At 40.0% G+C, this 18,119-nt stretch overlaps 3 protein-coding genes across 5 annotated transcripts in view; 1 reads left to right on the top strand and 2 right to left on the bottom strand.

Annotated features, from left to right (window-relative positions):
• SLC41A2 (solute carrier family 41 member 2) overlaps positions 1-3,136 on the bottom strand; it is a 59,570-nt gene extending 56,434 nt beyond the window's left edge. The window contains exon 1 of the mRNA XM_038180267.2: positions 2,299-3,136. The gene's annotated coding sequence lies outside the window, so the exon portion shown is untranslated. The remainder of the gene's footprint in view (positions 1-2,298) is intronic.
• Positions 3,137-4,190: 1,054 nt separating this feature from the next.
• On the top strand, positions 4,191-7,768 carry NOPCHAP1 (NOP protein chaperone 1). The gene is made up of 4 exons (XM_027449563.3): positions 4,191-4,348; positions 4,960-5,046; positions 5,956-6,092; positions 7,118-7,768. Exons 1-4 carry the CDS (start codon positions 4,294-4,296, stop codon positions 7,298-7,300), a joined length of 462 nt encoding a protein of 153 aa, XP_027305364.1. The 5' UTR covers positions 4,191-4,293; the 3' UTR covers positions 7,301-7,768.
• The window catches only part of ALDH1L2 (aldehyde dehydrogenase 1 family member L2), a 34,402-nt gene continuing 23,571 nt past the window's right edge, over positions 7,289-18,119 (bottom strand). For all 3 annotated transcript variants that reach the window (XM_027449546.3, XM_027449553.3, XM_072038430.1), the window contains 10 exons: positions 17,665-17,735; positions 17,454-17,559; positions 16,989-17,076; positions 16,139-16,232; positions 15,772-15,868; positions 14,254-14,352; positions 13,374-13,539; positions 12,000-12,105; positions 10,649-10,848; positions 7,289-9,607 (listed from right to left, as the gene is read on the bottom strand). In XM_027449546.3, the coding sequence (XP_027305347.1) occupies positions 9,552-9,607; positions 10,649-10,848; positions 12,000-12,105; positions 13,374-13,539; positions 14,254-14,352; positions 15,772-15,868; positions 16,139-16,232; positions 16,989-17,076; positions 17,454-17,559; positions 17,665-17,735 (1,083 nt within the window). In that variant the 3' untranslated portion in view covers positions 7,289-9,551. The remainder of the gene's footprint in view (positions 9,608-10,648; positions 10,849-11,999; positions 12,106-13,373; positions 13,540-14,253; positions 14,353-15,771; positions 15,869-16,138; positions 16,233-16,988; positions 17,077-17,453; positions 17,560-17,664; positions 17,736-18,119) is intronic.

Genomic DNA, 18,119 nt, shown 5'->3' with positions numbered 1-18,119 from the left:
TTTATACATATACATATACATATAAAAGTGTTTTTTTTTTCTTCCTCTTTTTGTTTTTCCCCACTGTGAGGGTGGCTGAACACTGTTCCAAGCAGGTTACAGTCTCCATCCTCAGTGACACAATACAACCAGACAAGGCCCAGAGCACCCTGCCCTAGTTGACCCTACACTGAGCAGCGGTGGCTGATGGGGCAGTGTCCAGAGTTCCCTTCCAACCCCAACAGTTCTGAGGTTCTGAAGTCTGGAATGTGACATTTTAGGGGATTTTTTGCAGGTTCAGAATAAGATTTACAAAGGTGTTATAGGATCTGCACGGCCTCTTTTCCACTGCTACGTCTTGTGTACGTACAAATTCCTGATATCACCCTGACATCCTTATATCAGCTATGGCTAATCATTTACACTGCCATGTCCTGGTGAACGTATCAGCAGAAAGTGAAAGCTACATCAGTTCACCTCAGCATATAGACAGAGTAAACAGACTGTATTATTATTAACCAGTTTGTAGCATCCAAATCCTAAGATGATGTGTGTGCTAAGATTATTTATACCAGATACTTAGTGTTTGGGATGAAAAAATGGAAAACATGCTGAAAAATAATAAGCGTTGTGTGCACAGCAGATGAATAGGCATCACGTACCATTTTTTAAAATATTATGTGATATACTAGTTAATATGGTGTTTATTTTTTGGCAGCTGTAGGTTAAATCAACTGCAAAAGAGACGAAAAAAAAAATAGATGAAACAACCTCCAAATGCCTTCTTGAAAATAATGAAGACACTGGAAGAGCAGCCAGCCTCAGGCTCAATTTTCAGACAAGTTTCAGACTGCTGCATTTCACTTCCTGAACATGGCAGCTTTCGATTTCTGCCCCGAGGAAGGGAAAAGCAGCTGTCAGAAAAAGATTTGGTTTGCCTCTGCACTTTTAAGGCAACTCAATTAAAAGAGACCAAAACAGAGCCAGAAACGAAGCGGCAGGCTGTGAAATGCGGTCAGGTTGCAAAATCACCCAAACGGAATGCCAGCACGAAAACTGTCTGGCAAATCACATCCAGACCATCAAAAGCAGGTGGGGAAGTTTGAAACAGAAGAGGTAGCGCACTGCTTTAGATAAGTAACCATTAGGTGCTTACCTGGATGAGTCCTAGCTGCACTATTTGGGATCCTGATTACAGGTTTCTACTGTCATCGTGAGGGAGGGATGAATTGCTTATTAACTCAGGCACTAGGATACAGACCTCCCATTGTTTTGGGGAGATAATGTCCTTAAGTATTTGAAAAGAAAATGATACGTGTTATTTTTCCTTCTGAAACGTCTACCAGTCGTACCGTGTCATTATGCTTCCAGGTTAATAATCTCTTTAAGGCAATATAAGTGGGGAATACTGCCAAGACAGGTCTTCCCATCTAATCTCATCTTTTCACCTGCATTACTGAGCTGGTAAAGCGAAGATAACTTAGGATATCTACTAACAGCTGCTGGAACTCTTCATGTGAGAAGACTTTTTTTTCCCCCCCTGTATCTTTATGATTTATTACTGATACTAAGACTAAACAATAATTTAATTTTATATGCTGCACTTATCAGAGCCTGGCTAATAATATTGTGGTCTATAATCTAGGATCAAATGTTAGTGAAGAGTACAGGACTGCATCCTGGGCAGCACAGGAGGCACGAAAATATTTACGGAAATTAGGGAAAGTGCTTGCAGCTCCCACTTGAAGGTAATTGAGAATTAATGATGGAGCGGAGGAAATGACAGAAAGCTCTTATGTTTTGGCAGGAGAGGATGGAAAGAGCGCGAGCGTTGTGTCACCACACGTTAATCACAAAGCTCGTAGACTAATAAAAAATATATATATAGGGAAAGAAGGAAGAAGGTGATGGTGGCAGGCTGGTCGGGCACAAGCTCCTTGCTTTTCCAGCGACCCCAACCAGACCCCGGCGCAGCTGGAGGACGCCAGGTGGGACCAGCACCAAGAGGGCGATGCGGGCAGTGCCTCCACCGACCCGGCACCGTGCCGAGCAGCCTCGGGGCAGGCCACAGCACCGGGGCCGAGCTCGGGGGCAGGCTGCGGGGCCGCTGCACCCCACAGCACCCTGCTGGGGCCCCGCGGCTCCGCCCGGCGGGGAAACTTTCCCGGACATTCCCCCCCCTCTGCCTCTCCCCGGTAGGGCGGCAGCTGGGTGGGTGGGTGGGTGGCCGGCCGCCCCTTACCCCTTTACCCCCGTCCCCGTCCCCATCACCCCCATCACCCCCATCACCCCTGTCCCCTTCCCCTCGCCGCCCCTCACCTGGGCTCCATCGCGGCGCTGACAGCTGCGGGCGAGGTGAGCGGCGCCGCAGCGAGCAGGCGCGGAAGCGGCGGGCGGCCCCCGCGATGATGTGGCCCCGTGATGCGCCGCCGCCGCCGCCACCGGCAGCCCGCAGCCGGCGGAGGGGAAGGGGAAGAGAAGGGAAGAGGCCGGGCGGCCGCCAGCCACCCCCCCGCTGACCCCCGCCGCCGAGAGGGGCGCCCCGCAGCCCCCCGGGGAGCCCTAAGGGGCGGCGGAGGCAGCCCTGGCCTCGGTGGGTGGGTGCGAAAGGTTTTCTGGCAGAGCTTTCCGAGTCAGCAGTTTTGGCTTTACTTCGGGATTTTTATTTATTTATTTATATACATGTATATTTTTTTGTTACTGTTTTCGTTCCGTCCCGCAGCGCGGTTAAAAATAGCTTCCGAAGAAAACGGGGTTTTCTGGGTATTTGGGTCAGCTGAGATGTTCTGGCTCTTGTCAGGCCGCCCACCAAGCGCTTGAGTGCAAGTCCGTGCGTACCACGCCTGCGATCAGCTGCCCCCGCAGTCAACTGCCCGTCCCAAATGAAGCGCCCCTCACTGACTCGTTGCGTGGCCAAGGACTTGCTGGGCCCTGTTAATCAACCCTCAAAACCCTCATCTGGAAACACACTTGTTTTTTTAGCTTAGCACATTAAAATGGTGGAGCCGGCTGAATCTGTGCAGATGTTACCGCTGTTGGTGTTGTTCCCTGACGGCTGCTCCGTGCTTCAAAGCACTGGGGATGCCTGAAGTGGAAAATGAAAGAGAAGAAAGAGGAAGGAAGGGCAACCTGGGTTTAATGATGGTGGCAGCAGCCAAGCCTGCAGCATCTTTTTTCCTTTCTGTCGACAGACCAGAAGAGAGCACGGGCAAGGCACCAAGTATCTGCCATCAGCTGGAGCTAGCTGACTCAAGGTGCATGGAAAAGCAGCAGCTCGAGCACAGGACGATGTATTCGCAGGACAGCAGCCAAAATGCTCTGCACTGCGGCAGCGGCACACAAAGTATCACCATGAGCTCCGAGTTGAGACTGCGTTGAAGGAATGAAGCAGCCCAAATCTTTGGGCTATCAGTTCTTAAGCCATGTGGACTACAGGAGCTGTTGTCCCCCGGCCTCATGACAGCCACATGCACCTGCACCTTGTGCTATGCAGCCTGGGAACCAGCTGGGTGCTAGGCAAACCAAGTAAAGCGTGCTTCTGCTGCTGGTATTGCTGACTGCAGCTTGGAATATATGAGAACAGCACCCGAGGGTGCTGTTCCTGGCTTGTCTCACTGCTTGCTTGGGCGTCTTGCACAACTCACCTCATCACACCCTGCTGGAGGTTCCTTGGCACCACAGTGTCCCTGCCTCCACTTTTTGTGCCCGTGGATGAAATGTGTTATTTTGGGCTCATGTGTGGTTTTTCTGGGCTGGGAGCAAATTTAGAGCCTCGGTGTTTTGTGGCCCACCACTAAATAACTCAGTCCTCAGCATCTGTCAGTCTTCAAGAGCGGGCAGAGGGATCCTTCTTGGAGGCTGGAATTCCAGAGCACGGCTGGGCAGAATGGTGGGAACAAGGCAGCAAATTCATAAAGTTTCACATCTCCTACTAGAGCAATAGTTACCTGAGTACTCCTTGTCCTCACGTTGGGCCTGGACATCCCATCTCCTCCCTTAGGAAGCACTCGGTTCTCTTTTTAGGGCTTTCCAGCTTACAGACAGGGCCGGGAGCTGCGGAACAGCCCCGAGCTGAACCTGGCAGCTGCAGCACTCGCTTTCCCAAACGACACCTACAATCCCCTCGGGCTCCCACATTCAGCTCCCCAGATTCTGATCATGAAAACTGGAAAGTTACAAAAAAAGGCGTTCCAACAAGATTCCAAAGCCCTTTTTTTGAGTTATTTTTCGTTTTGAGGCACCCCCCCCCCCCGGAGCCCGCCAGGGGTCGCTGCGGGGCTTTCCCCGGCCGCCATTTTCCGGCCGGGTGCGCGCATGGCGGCGGCACCGGGCGCCTCCCGGGAGCTGCTGGCCGCGGGGCGCCGCCCAGGTGAGGGGCAGAAACGGGGCCGGGGAGGGGGCAGCGGGACCCCCGTGCTCAGGGAGGGGGCAGCTTCGCCACCCCTCTTCATCTGGGCCTCCGGGCATCGGGGCCTGCAGCCGGGGTGCCCCCCTGCTTCGGCTGGCTTTCTCCCAGCAGCTGCGGCAGCATGTGGTGCGGAGGGCTTCTTGAGCACTGTCTGCCGCCTGTTCTTGTAGCTGCTGTGGCTGTAGTTGTGGGGTAGGGCTGCTGGAGGGCACCTTCCTGCTCAGTCCCATGGGATCTGGTTGTGAGTGCTGCCCTGAGTTCGTCTAACTCCGTTTTGTACCTGTCCGCTGTCACGCTTTTTGTGGTAGCAAGTGCTAGATGCTCACTGCCTGCTGTCTGCAGGGGTACTGGCATGTCCCAACCCAAACAAACGTGAAAAAACAGCAGGAAACGTGAAACTTGCAGGGAAGAAAACTGGGATTTCTGGAGGCAGAGACAGCTGAATTAATCCTCATCTGTTTGGGTTTGGTACAGAGAAAGGGGAGAAGGAGCAGCAAGAGAAAAGCTTCACCCTTAAAATGTGAGATTTGTGGTTGGTGCAAATAAACATTTAAACACCTGTTTGTTTCCAGGGCTAGAAGAGACATTACTGATTAGTTCAAAACATAGCAGCAAGAAGGCCACAACTTTACAGACGGTTAGGATGCCGAGGAGTAATGGTAAGTATTCTGCTTCTGGGGCAGTGGCAACTACTAGCTATTTTATTTAACAGAAGTTAATGTTTAACAGTTCAACACGCTTATTCATCTGTGAATCTGTAAATATTTCCTTGTGTTGGTGAAGGGAGAAACTTTCATGTTCTGTTTTGTTGGTGTTAGATTCTTTGTTGCAGTTACGCCTCCTACAGGTTTACTATGTAACTGCTGTTTCTGCAAAACCAGATTTGTTGTGCTAGGTGTTGCAGTTTTACCTTTTAGAGACATGCTCAGAGAAAAATCCCAGCGTCTGCATACAGTGAATTATCTAGGCTGTACCTTTGGTCTTCATTTAGTCATCTACTTTCAAATTCATGCATGTTATGTGGATAATTTTAATAACTTATTTTTTAATGAATGTTCTGCCAGAATGATTTAGCTGGACCATATAATATTTCATTAATAATAAATTAATTTTAATGCATGTCTTTATGAAAATGACAGCATTTCAGATGTGCGTTATGCCTGTTAGAGTCCTTTGAGTCCTTCAGTCTATACTTTGTAAGGGAACAAAAGAGGACATAATTTTGTTTCCACTGGAGGTAATGCTGATGTGGAAATTTCTCAAGATGACATTCAATGCATGATTTTAAACCATGGCATTTACTAGCCGCATTTTGTTTTAAGAATCCAAATGGAATTGTAGGTGTGATTTCTTCACCTGTACCACATGCTGACCAATCCTGTGTCTTTTAGCAATTTATGTCTTGGGAAATTGAATACTATAAAGAATCCTCCTATTAAAACATAAGTTGACAATTGGAAATTACAATTGAAATGGAATCTGTTTAGAAGCTCAGGTTTCTGAGGTATAAATGTATAAGTGATTATGTCTTTTTATAGATATGCAGGTGGTAATTATTTCTGTTTCAGTTTTGGACAGAGTACAGAGCTTTTTACCACAGATGGCACATGCAAATGATGAGCTAAGAAGAAAAATGGTAACAGCACCAGCTCATCAATTTGATATTGAAAATCTAGACGGCGCCACAGAAAAAGTTATAGAAATGGTAAACACTATATATTTGGTTCTATACAATAAATTTAGATACAAGTAAAATAATCCTCTGATATTAGAAGGAACTAGGCCGAAGAATAGTGAAAAAACAAAGTAGATTATGAGAATTGTTGTAACATGCTGATATGGCATGGGAAACGGGCAGGATTTTAAAAAGATTTTTGATATGGCAACATCTGACAAAAGTCTTGGTTTTATAATAAACGAGCTAGGAAACCTAGTCATTAATAGCATAGTGCTATTTACAGATAATGTAAGAAATGTATTTGCATAATAAATATGTATCCTGTATTTTGTATACTTTGTATTTATACATGTGTTTATATACACATATATATTTATATGTGCATTTAGTATATTTAACATATTTTGTATAAATATGTATTCCTGTATTTTGCCTTGCAGCATACAGGAAGTTTTTGAGGTGAGAATTGTCAGTTTAAGACAGATGCTTTCAGAGAAAAAAATAAATAGACCTCAAATCATAGCTCTGCATATGGAAATATACAATCATTTTTGCTTCAGAAAATATCCTGGTGATTTAAACTGCTTGCTACTTTGTGTTGATGGTTGCAGTACAATCAATAATACTAAATTATATGATTTATATTCATAAATATATAAACCCTTTATATGCATATATCATGACCCCTTTTATGCATTAAGTGGTTTGATTTAAATTCTTTATTGAATATTAGTTTTGATGCTTACTGCTTACCAGTTTAAACTTCTAATTTAGACTGAATTCAGGTATGTATTCAGTTCTCTCTTTTATAATGATACAAAAATACCTTACGTTTGTTATTGGGCAATAGAATTACAACTTTAATATTTAGGAATCTGTTTATGATACCTGTCATAATCATAGAAGAAGCCAAAATTCTAACTGTGGTTGTGGTTTTCTTATGCTAGTAGGGCTGATTGATTTGTTTTCTTTATATTTTACTCAAATTATAAAAGTGATACAGAAATGTATAATATGTTAACTCAGTTTTGTTTTTTTTTTTTTTTTTCCAGAATGTGGCTGTAGTTGAACTGAGTGGTTCCGATACAGATGAAGAGATACTAACTTCAGAAGATGACTCAGAATCTGAAGATGACTGTACAACTGATGAAGTGACAATACACAATATTAAGTTTCCTAAACAAAAGGAAGAAAAGGGCAAAATAGAAATTTTGGACAGCAAAGAGAATGAGTAAATCCATTTTTATTTTTTTTTAAAGAAAAACAAACAAACCAACTATGTTTTCTTTGACAATTTGGCCCTTAAAACTACCTTGTTTCCCAGTGTGACACTTCCCAGGATCACATAAAATGCTTTAGTTTGCACAGAGGAGAATTCAGGATCTACTCATGGCTCTGAGGCAAGCTGCATCTCTGAAGATTAAGTACTGTCTTATTCATCAAACAAAATGGAAATTCCAAGCTTCATCATGAGGTTAGACAAAGTGGCTAGAATCTGGGGCACTTGAACAGGAAGGCATGCTGCAGAGCTAGTTAAGAACTGTTGCTTTGTTGAATAAAGATTCTTGTACTGTACTTAAAATAAATATTTGCTTCCAGGGGAGGAAAGAGGTAACTAGGAGAAAAATATATTTTTTTTATATGGTGTCCTGTGAAATGTTATGTACCATGTCTTCAATATTAAACATTACCTTGAAGTACAACAGAGGTTGTCTACATTGCATTCATGAACACCAAAGCAGTGGTTGGAGCCATTTCAAGATGAGGTAGCATGGTAAAGGACAGATTTGTAACAAGCCATGACTTGAGAGAGTTTGACAAAGGATTACACACACTTCTTGGCTTGTACGGAGTTACGGGTGGGTTGCTGCTAGTACCTAACTAGCTTGTATCTGCAATGTTTGTGGCTATATATCCTTGGTACTTGGTTAAGTCTGCCTCTGTGGTGTTAAAACTGCTCCAAGCCACACTTCTCATCTCTCACTTTCTCTATCATGTTTTTGTCCTCTCCATTTGGTTAACAACTGCCATTGCCAGAAGAATAAGGTTAATTTTCAGTATGTGCGTACTGAGGCTGAACTAGCTTGAAACAGCTGTGGAACTGTAATCGGTGAAGTTATGTCTTATTCGTACTTTCCTCAGATTGATCAAATACAATGATTTGGGCTGTCGAATTTACTTCACAGATGGCTTTGCATTTCAGAAGAATCTATGATGCCTCTGGATATCACAGTTTGTTTCTTAAAGGAATTTTTTACTTTCTACACCATTAAAGTAAAATTTTCTATATTGTATTTACTCAAATATTAAATTTAAAACATCATGACTTGAAACCTGCCATTATTTACACCATTTGTTTTAAATCCAGCACTTAATTCTAGAGCTTTCTTTTATGATCTGTTTGGTAGTGTTTCTGATAAGAAATTACAAGGATTCTGGTCTTTCACAGTGTGGCTCCTTAAAAATGGAAGGGGGGGGGGGGCACGATTCACTGAGATTAGCTGATTAAGTCACTGAGTATTTTAGGGAATGGAAAGGATGGGAATCAACGAATGGGGCTGCTACTTTTAATGGTAGCTCACAGATCATATTAAACTCTAGGTGGAGTTGCAGACTAAGAAAAGCAAGCAGTCCTTGTAGGTTTAGTTTGTTAGATAAGGTCTTGACCTGTTCAGAAGGCTTCAAACTGAAGAAAGTTTGATAGCCAATGTCTTAACTCAGTCATTTTAAAAGCAATTTTCCAGTAGGTTAATATAAAACGGTGATAACAGTCCATCTGCACAGACACAGAGTGATTTTAATCTGTTAATGTAAACACCTTTCAAACTGCAGGCAGATCACATGTTCCATATCAACAAAAAGATAGAAAATATTTTCAGTAACTTTAGCTTGATATGCATAGTTTTAACACTGATGTTGAACTCTGTATGTGTTATACAAAGATCATAGTAAGTGCACTTCCTTGCATTGATTTACTTATGGCACGAAGGTTTTCTGTACTGCTGAAGAATCACCAGAGCAGAATGTTTAATTGCTACTGTAAAACTTGAACTCGTTTATAGCAAAAATGACCTAATAATATGCATATTTTAGTTCAACTTTAAGTCAAGCTTTATGACTAAAGATTAAAAATGATCATGTAGATACTATGTTCACACAAATAAGTAGTAGGCATGTGAGAACTGATCTTTCAGTTGTGGTTTGGCTTATTTTTTTAATACTTTTTTTTTTTTTTTTTTTGCTTGTGCTTACAACTGCTACTGTTGCTGGATAATTTAAATAACTTCAGGATAATTCCCAAATACTTTTGTCTTTCAGTGAGACTAAAATTTGGACCTGATTTACGGAAATTTATCTATGGAATGAGTGTATTCTTTTTTTCTAGTTGTAGCACTGCAGACAGCATATCCTGGGCATGGTATTTAGTGCTTTGTGGAGTCCTTAAGATTAAAACTTTGCCAAAAGTTTACTTTCCAAGTGAGGCTGTTAATATTCCACAGTGATGGCCTTTGTTCTGAGATATTCATGAAGAGCTTCTTCACCTGTACAAGCACAATATTAATCAGTTAGAATGGCAGCTAAATGAGAGAAAGTTGTCAGAGAATCTAACTACATCATTGAAGAAAAAAATCAAAATGCTTTAGCCAACATTTGAGCACTTAACAAATGATGAGAAACTAATCAGTTTACCCTCCCCCTTAGATTTACAGAACTGGTTTAACAAAAAGAGACCACAACCAACAAGTGTGGAAAGAAAACAGCTGGAATTTAACAAGCAGTCACTTGGGTGGGATTGAAGTGGCAGCAATCTCTAGATGGCAACGGGGAAGACTCATAGTTGTATTTAAGAAGTTTGGTTTGCCTTTAAGTTTCCAGATAAAAATTCTGTGTAGAAGTTTTTAATCTCTCTCTCCCTCCCTCCTCCCCCCCTTTTTTTTCTGGTAATATTAATCATTTTGGTTTCTACAAATGTCTGATAGTTGCTAGAAATTCAAAAGGCAAAAATCTGTTGCATTACTGTGATAAAAAATTCTTTACTTTTTCATTGCCATGAGGCTTGATCTGTCCAGACTTGTAAAGATTCTTTGCTAGACTAAAACTGACTTTTTTTTTGAAACATTTTTTTTTTAAAGAGAATATCTTCATGCAATCTTTCCAGTGCTCACTGGCAGATTTTGATAACATTTTGAAACATAATGAAATTTCTAAAGCTCTTACAAGTTTAGAGGAGAGACCTAAATTAACAGTCTTTTGGAGGGAAAGTAAAGAAGATTTTGGCCAATACCTTTGCTGCTTGACAGCATTTTGTAGCCTGCAGGCAGCTCTGGATAAGCTGTCGTTTGACTGCTTGAGAGGAATATTCTGTATGCTGTAGCATTACTTAACATTTGTACAGGAGGGACTGAATTGGAGGTACTGAGGTGGGAATATTGTGAGGATGAGAGAGGAATTAGATCGCTACCTGGAGGAATGTGGGAGATGCAGGAAACACATCCATAGCTCATTTTAGCAGTTCGTGGCTAAAGTTTTTTTTTTCATTGATTTGGACTATCGGATAAGAAATGAGGTAGAGAACAACTTACCTAAATCTTTTCCAAAGCCAGACTGTTTAAATCCACCAAATGGTGCTGCCACATCAGTTTTGTTATATGTATTTATAAAAACTGTCCCAGCTTCTAGCTTTTCACTGATATAGAGCGCTTTGCTTATGTCTTTTGTGAAAATGCCTGAAGCTAACCCGTATTCTGTGCTGTTTGCCCGTCGTAGCACTCCATCGACATCCCTGTGGGAGAAAGAATTGATTTACTTGCTAGGAGGTAAAATAAACAAGTATTAGCAAGCTTTCACCTTCATTTTCATTGAAACACCTTTTCCCATGCACTCTCTTCTCCAGTTAGCTTTGTTAAAGACACCATTTATTAAGAACTACTCTCTGTGTCAATCTGTCAGATTTAAGGAAATTCATACACTTGCTTCAAATTTATAAAGCTTGCGTTTACATTTCTGTGTAAGACTACACTGAGAAATGTCAGAAGAAAAGTTGCGTTGTGCATACTAACTTTGCTCAGCTACAGCACAACTTGGGGATTACAGCAATACAAAAACATTTGTAAAGCAGAGCTTGACAGCAGGTTTATGCATCAGTTTGCAAAAATTTGTAAGTTAAAAGAGAATAAATTTGAATCTCAGCCTTCTATTGTGACATGTCTTTTCAGGACATGTTCAGAGTGCTATTTTTGTATTTCTTCTCCATATACCTTCCAAGTTAAAACTTCAAAATCTTGTCATAGCCCCTTATTGCTATACATAATTTGTAGATATAAAGGGGTATCTATGTGACCAGGTCTTCAACGCACTTTGGTAGTGCAGAAAGATTAAAGCAGGTGGAAATAGTCACACGATGTTTTTATATAAGGTTATCTCATCTGTTTGTAAAATAATTCCTATGATATAAAATGATTTTATGGACTGCCAGTTTTCATAGCTTTTAGTTACAAAAATAGTGTTCCAGTTGTGCACAATGCACAGCAACGCTATGCAGTCCTTTGTGACAAAGAGAAGAATAAGCAATTACACTGGGAAAAAAAAATACACGTTTTGTAATTTGATCAAGCTGTTGCAATTATATAAGCTCCAGTAAAAATATTACATTAAATACCAGGTCTTATTTAAGAAGTGGCACTTGAGGTTGCCTTCTACTCCCTTGCATGCTTCTAATAGCATTAGTTCTATACTGACATGGAGAAGGATACCCCATACTAAAAATTTTCTGAGTTTAGGTGGAAGAAGACCTAGGGATTCAGACAGATTTACAAGATTAAACAAAACCATACTACATATTTTATCATTTCTATACTATGTATTTTATCATTTCTATGCATAGGGTGAAAATGAAGAAGTAAATTTTCAAACAGTCACCAGAGGAGAACGTACCCATTTTTAAATTTGGAAATCACCATCACAGGACCGAAGGACTCTTCCTTGGCAATATACATATGATCTTCAACATCTGTGAATACAGTGGGTTCCATGAAAAAACCTAAACAGAGGATAAAGCATCATTTATTTGAGCATGGACAAAATGCTTTGTGGTTTTATATCATCCAGGCCATCGGTTTTGCATACTTTGACATTGTAGATACACTGAGACTTGAAACAGAAAATAGTAAGAGTGATATGACTGAAGTATGAATAGAAATGCATGTGTGTAAACACCAATAAAACTGCAGCACAAGGGTTAAAAGAATGGCCTCGATCAGAACAAAAATATGCTGCTCAAGCCCAGACCAGAAGGCCTGCATACCACAAGCCCAGGTGACTCCTCAGGGGAAGACCCTGCACTGTGGCATCAGGAAGACAAGGTTACGGCATGTCACAGAGGTCACTGCTTTTCTTGTTACCCAGCAGGAAGACAGACCTAGCCATAAATATCTGTATATTCCAAACAAGGAAAAACATCTGATGGGCAGCAACTTTGTGTAAGATTTATGGAGACTGAAGTAAAGAAAATTTTAAGACAAATGCTCACCTAATAACAACTGTTCATTTCTAAAGGATGTAATAAATAAATAAATAAATAAATAAATTAGTTCATTGTTGCCAATCAATAATTGTCCTGTTCTTCGACATAAATGATCCTGGCCACCTGGATCTTGGTGAATGAGCATATTTCACTGTAGTGGGTAAAATCAACTTCCAAGAACCTGTATAATCACCTCCTCCTTCCCGCTTAATTTTGTTACACTGATTTCTTGTAGCTACAAAGTCTCCACATTCTTTTTCTTTGGGGATGCATTAATTATGTTGTAAAATTCAGACACAAATGTCTATTATTCATTTCTGATTAATGACAGATGTCCATGAGAAAATGCTGCTTTCCCATTAAACTTAATACACATATTCTTTATATAACAAAACAGGCTTTTGATAAAAGTACCTAATGCAGACTCTGCCAGCAGTTTCCTCAGTCAGCTTTAGTGTTTTGTTCGTCTAAATGGATGTAATTATACTTCCAGCTCTTGACAGTTCAGTGATGTTCCAAAAAAGGTTTCAGTGCTCCACAAACAATAGGAGTAAATGATCATAAGATTCTAATACAGACTAGATTCTGACTCAGTTTTGTATGTTACATTTCAGTTGCACAGGATCTCTTAATATGAGACTTGAACACCCTGTTCTCAAGTGCTATCTTGGACTAACCTTGTACTGTTTCTATGATATTGCTGCTTTATATAAAGCAGCAGAGACAAAAACATTGGCTTTTATTTAAAGTGTAAAAATTCCAAACATCTTTGAACAGTATCTTACCTGGTCTACATACTTGCTTTCCTCCATACACTAGGGTGGCTCCTTCTTTTACTCCAGTTTCACAATATTGCAGCAGCTTTTCCAAATGCGCCTTGTGATTTTGTGGACCATGATCTGTAGATCTATCCAGTGGGTCACCGATTTTCATTTTTTTAATTTCTTCCACCTATGGGTAACCCAATTAAAATAAAGTTACATAACGTGAAATGGTTGTTAAAGGGACCAGTGACTGAGCATGCTTTCCTGATAGTGTTTTGAAGCTCGGCTCAAAGAAAGGGCTGCACTCTTAGAAAGTGAATGCTCCTCCCCTTTTAAAATGAGACTGTTTATATAGTCTTGTGTTTGGTAAGCTCTGGTTACTTCTCTAAGTTTTTGATGTTGCTTTCATGTACTCATTCTCTTCTGTTATTAAGAAAGCATCTAAACTGTTAGCTTTTACCAGTGGTAAATAAGTTATCACGATAATTTCCTGGTCTTGAACTATAGAAATGAATTCTCCAACGGTATGGTATGGTAACTATTGGATTTTTAAGAATGACTAGCTACGAATCCAATAGGCCTTTTTCAAAACTTCATAGCAATCTTCAATCACATGGACTGAACCTCAATTGTGGTTTTCGTCTTACTTTCTTAATGAAATATGAAATATCACTGAAGGCACAATATTTATTTCAATGTCACTTTTCTGTGCTTTACTGGTAAAAATATCTCCCTTTAGTGTCTTCCTTTTAACCCTGCAAGAAGGTCACTAGAAGTAGTATTGTCTACCCTAAGCAATAATGAGAAGTTAAAAAAATTAAAATAACATGAAATGCACATTTCTATAAAACTAGTGGATCGTTGTGCCATAGTAACACATCTGCTTTAACTTTATTCTTACCACTTTTCTAACAAATTCATCGTGGATTGACTCTTCCACAAACAGCCTGCCAGCAGCAATGCAGTTTTCTCCTTTGTTGAAATATACTGCTCCCATACCCTGATCAAAGGGAAAAAAAACAAACATTCATCTTTATATACTTATAGGCACCCTCTTGTTCATTCACTGTTTCGTTCTGTTCCCTTTGGATGCATGCTATGCTTGTAACACTCAAAGTGTGATGCTTCATATAAAGGGACATCATCAATGCAACAAGCAGGCTAATCTTATACCTGGCAAACACACTGCTTGGATGAACCCATTAGCACTGCTCTTTTCATTTCCATCAGTGTTCCACAGAAACACCTGCTACAGCATCACAGCTAAGAGAGCTACCAGCATGACCAGAAAACATAAAACTGTGTTAATCCACTGAGCAAAACTGCTTGAGTATATAGTCACTTGTAATGGGGTGAACATTACCTCACTGTAATCTGCAGTATACCTTCTATTTCAAGAGTGTGGATTCAGAATCAATGCAGTATGTTCCCTTTTATTTACCAAAAATTGATGCCTACTATTGTTTTTCCTGGGGGAGTAAGGAGGTGGGGGAAAGAAAGGCAGGAAAAATAAAATTCCCTCAAAGTTGTTTTTTGGCTGCTTCAAAGACCTAGAGTTTTGGCATAGTATGTATGATGAGGATCATGTGCTAATGCCAAGTGTGTGGCAAAAAGTCACTGTTTTGAAAAAAGCTGTCAATGTTATGTATATCTTAGGCCAACCTCTGCATCTCTACATGTGAAAACAGTGGTGTGACCAAGCAGTGCACTGACTACAAAATTTTAACTTTTATTTACACGCATACTTCACGGTACAGGCACTCAGACTCTTGTCCTGCCAACACAAGCTCAACAAATGTGGAAAGTATGTAAGTTTCTTCCTGCCTTCTGAGGCCTTCATTTACTTCTTAATGAGCAAACTGTATCTGTTGTCATTTTGTCGAGTCAAATCACTTGAGCAGGAAATAATCTTAAATCTACCCAATGTATTGTTTGCACTTTTTACTTTGAAACTTTAAATGCGTTACAGCTGGTTGGGAAGGTGAATTATGTGATTGATGGGGAATTAAGAAGCATTGTATGGCAAAAGGAAGCTCACTGTATATTTTAGCTCACTCTCAGACTTTTATATTTGAACCTTTTTTTTTTTCCCTTTTTTTTTAAGCATCAGATTTTGACAGAAATAATTTTTAACATGTTAACTTGGCTGATGAAAATACTTTCTACTTATATTTCATGTACTGTCTAATGTATACTTGTAGTACAAATCTCTGTCTTTTTGGCACAGCATGTACAATTCAATTGTGCTGGCATAAAAAACATCCTACGGAAAGGGAGTCTGTTTTCTAACAGGTTACACAAATCTTCATGCACGGGTTCCCTGCTGCAGTTTTTGACAAAAAAAAAAAATAATAGTATTGATATACTCTGAGGTTGTATCACCAAGGCTTTGGGTATATTTTATTTCAAAGTCCATTACCATTTTTACAGCTCTGTCAAGATCGCAGTCGTTGAATATGATCAGTGGTGATTTACCACCAAGTTCAAGTGAAACTTTCTTCAGATTAGTGGCTGCACTGAAAAAAAAAAGATTATGTAAAAACAAGCAAACAACAACAACAATACCACAAACTTTTAAATAGCTGTTTTCATTATTTCCTTTCAATCATAATTAGTGAAAATATAAAGCTCTACTTTCTAACAATGACTTAGTAAAATTCTACATACATGTAAACAACCATGTGTAGTTGTGCTTGGGTATTACTGCTACATGCAATATATGGCCAATAAAGTATTTAAGAACTAGGTAAAGTAGCATTTATTTATGAATCTTATGCTGCGAGTACCTCTTCATGATCTCTTTACCAGTTGGTGTAGAACCGGTGAATCCAATTTTGCGAACATCTGGATGTTTGGACAGGTGCTGTCCCACTAGGCCACCTGGGATGGGAAAAACAGCTTAGCTAGACAGTACATAAGCAATTTTTACTACTCCAGCAGTAGCACTGTACATAGAAGAGTTAAGAAAGAGTCAAGTAAAATATCACATCCTTATTTATATTTACAGATTTATTCATATGACTATGAAAATATCCTGTTAGTTAACTTAAATCACATTAACATGTCCAAATTCCCTCATTTCTCTGTTCTAAATAATATCTTCTCTAATATTCCATTGTAGGTGGAATGATCAGATTCATAACAAAGCCTGCCCCGTACAGTTACTCTGTCACTTTACTTCTTCAGGGGAAAGACGAAAATGGTGTCACTAGGTAACAGGGTGTGGACCACATTATTTATAGTGACCAATAAGCATCTTACCTGCTTGCTTTTGGTCTCACAGTCATGTTTAAATACCTCCAAGTGATGATAAGATTAGGAGAAAAAATCAAGTCTTATAATCAAGTGCAACATGTTTCTCTCTAATACATTCCTTTTCAGAGTATTCATACTATTTGTGTGAGCTTGGAAAGAGTGTAGGCTGACAGCTCTTACCACTAGTTAGAGCCGGGTGACATACAGAAATTTCCAATTCAGTTCTGGAAAGTCATGAAATCGCTGTATGACACAGGTGCAAGCCTACTACCTACAAAAATAAACGAACTCATGTACCAGGTCTTCAAAGGTACAATGCTAGTTCACCAGCTTTGGCATAACCTACTCTTCCCAGAAAAAAATGGTTAGTTGAAGTTTTACCTGAACCAGGCAGAATATTTATAACACCTTTAGGAAATCCAGCTTTAGCTGAGAGTTCTGCAAACTTCAAGGAAGTCAGAGGTGTGACCTAAGTAGAAACAATTAGATTAGGTCTCCTATTTTAATTAAATTAACATTAATAACTATTACACTCAGTACTTATTAGCTTCAAATTATTTTCTGCAAGAAACAACAACTTTTAATTTGCTGATACCGTGAGAAAGAAGATGGATTCAAATCATTTATCAAATTGTCATATATCATTCTTCAAAATGAGATTACCATCAGAGTAGAATTTAAGACAATCAGTACCTTGTACCATCATGGTTATTTATATTAATATACATGCACTTTAAAACATAGAACAGGTTAGCCTATGGATGAAATCCACTGGGGTGCATAAATCATTTTGCCTGAACAAAAACTAGAGGACCAGAGCCATTTGTACATTTCTTTTAGTTTTACCTGAGCTGGCTTGAGAACCAATGTGTTGCCTGCAGCCAAGCATGCTGCACTCTTCCATGCAAGCATCATCAGTGGGTAATTCCATGGGATAACAATTGCACAGACACTTAAAGTAGGGAAAAATGGAGTTAGATTACAGTTTTGAAGGCAACATTTGGATGATTTTTCTGTATAACAAGGCTGTCACTAAGAAGAAAAAAGTGATACTTACCCTATTGGCTCTTTCTTGGTGAATGTTAGATTGTGGTTTGGCCGGGCCTGGTTAATTGGAATTGTAGCACCCTGAAAAAACAAAAACAAAAAACAAAACAAAACAAAACACCACAGATTAATACTGGTACCATTTAATCATTTTGGTTTCAAATAGAATTTAAGTAGCTATATAAGTATGTTTTGGAAAGCTGGAGAATGGTCTTCAAAACCAGAAGCACTTATGCATCAGAGAAAGGAGTGGGGATGTTTCTACCGTAAAATTTCCTACTAAGACTACTGTAACCAAATCCTGATTTTCAGTTGGGTGACATAAAGGCATAGATAACAAAAATCTGGAAGAACAAAAAGCGGAAATATAATGGAAGAAAGAAAGCTGAATGACATTCCTGGTTGTGGATCTTAAAGGTTGATCTTTGGCTGTTGAACCTATGCTGTTTGCTGTGGTACCAAGCA

The sequence above is a fragment of the Anas platyrhynchos genome, chromosome 1 (genome assembly GCF_047663525.1).
Source record: "Anas platyrhynchos isolate ZD024472 breed Pekin duck chromosome 1, IASCAAS_PekinDuck_T2T, whole genome shotgun sequence".
In the NCBI taxonomy this organism is placed as follows: domain Eukaryota; kingdom Metazoa; phylum Chordata; class Aves; order Anseriformes; family Anatidae; genus Anas; species Anas platyrhynchos.
This window is presented reverse-complemented; position numbering and strand designations above follow the sequence as displayed.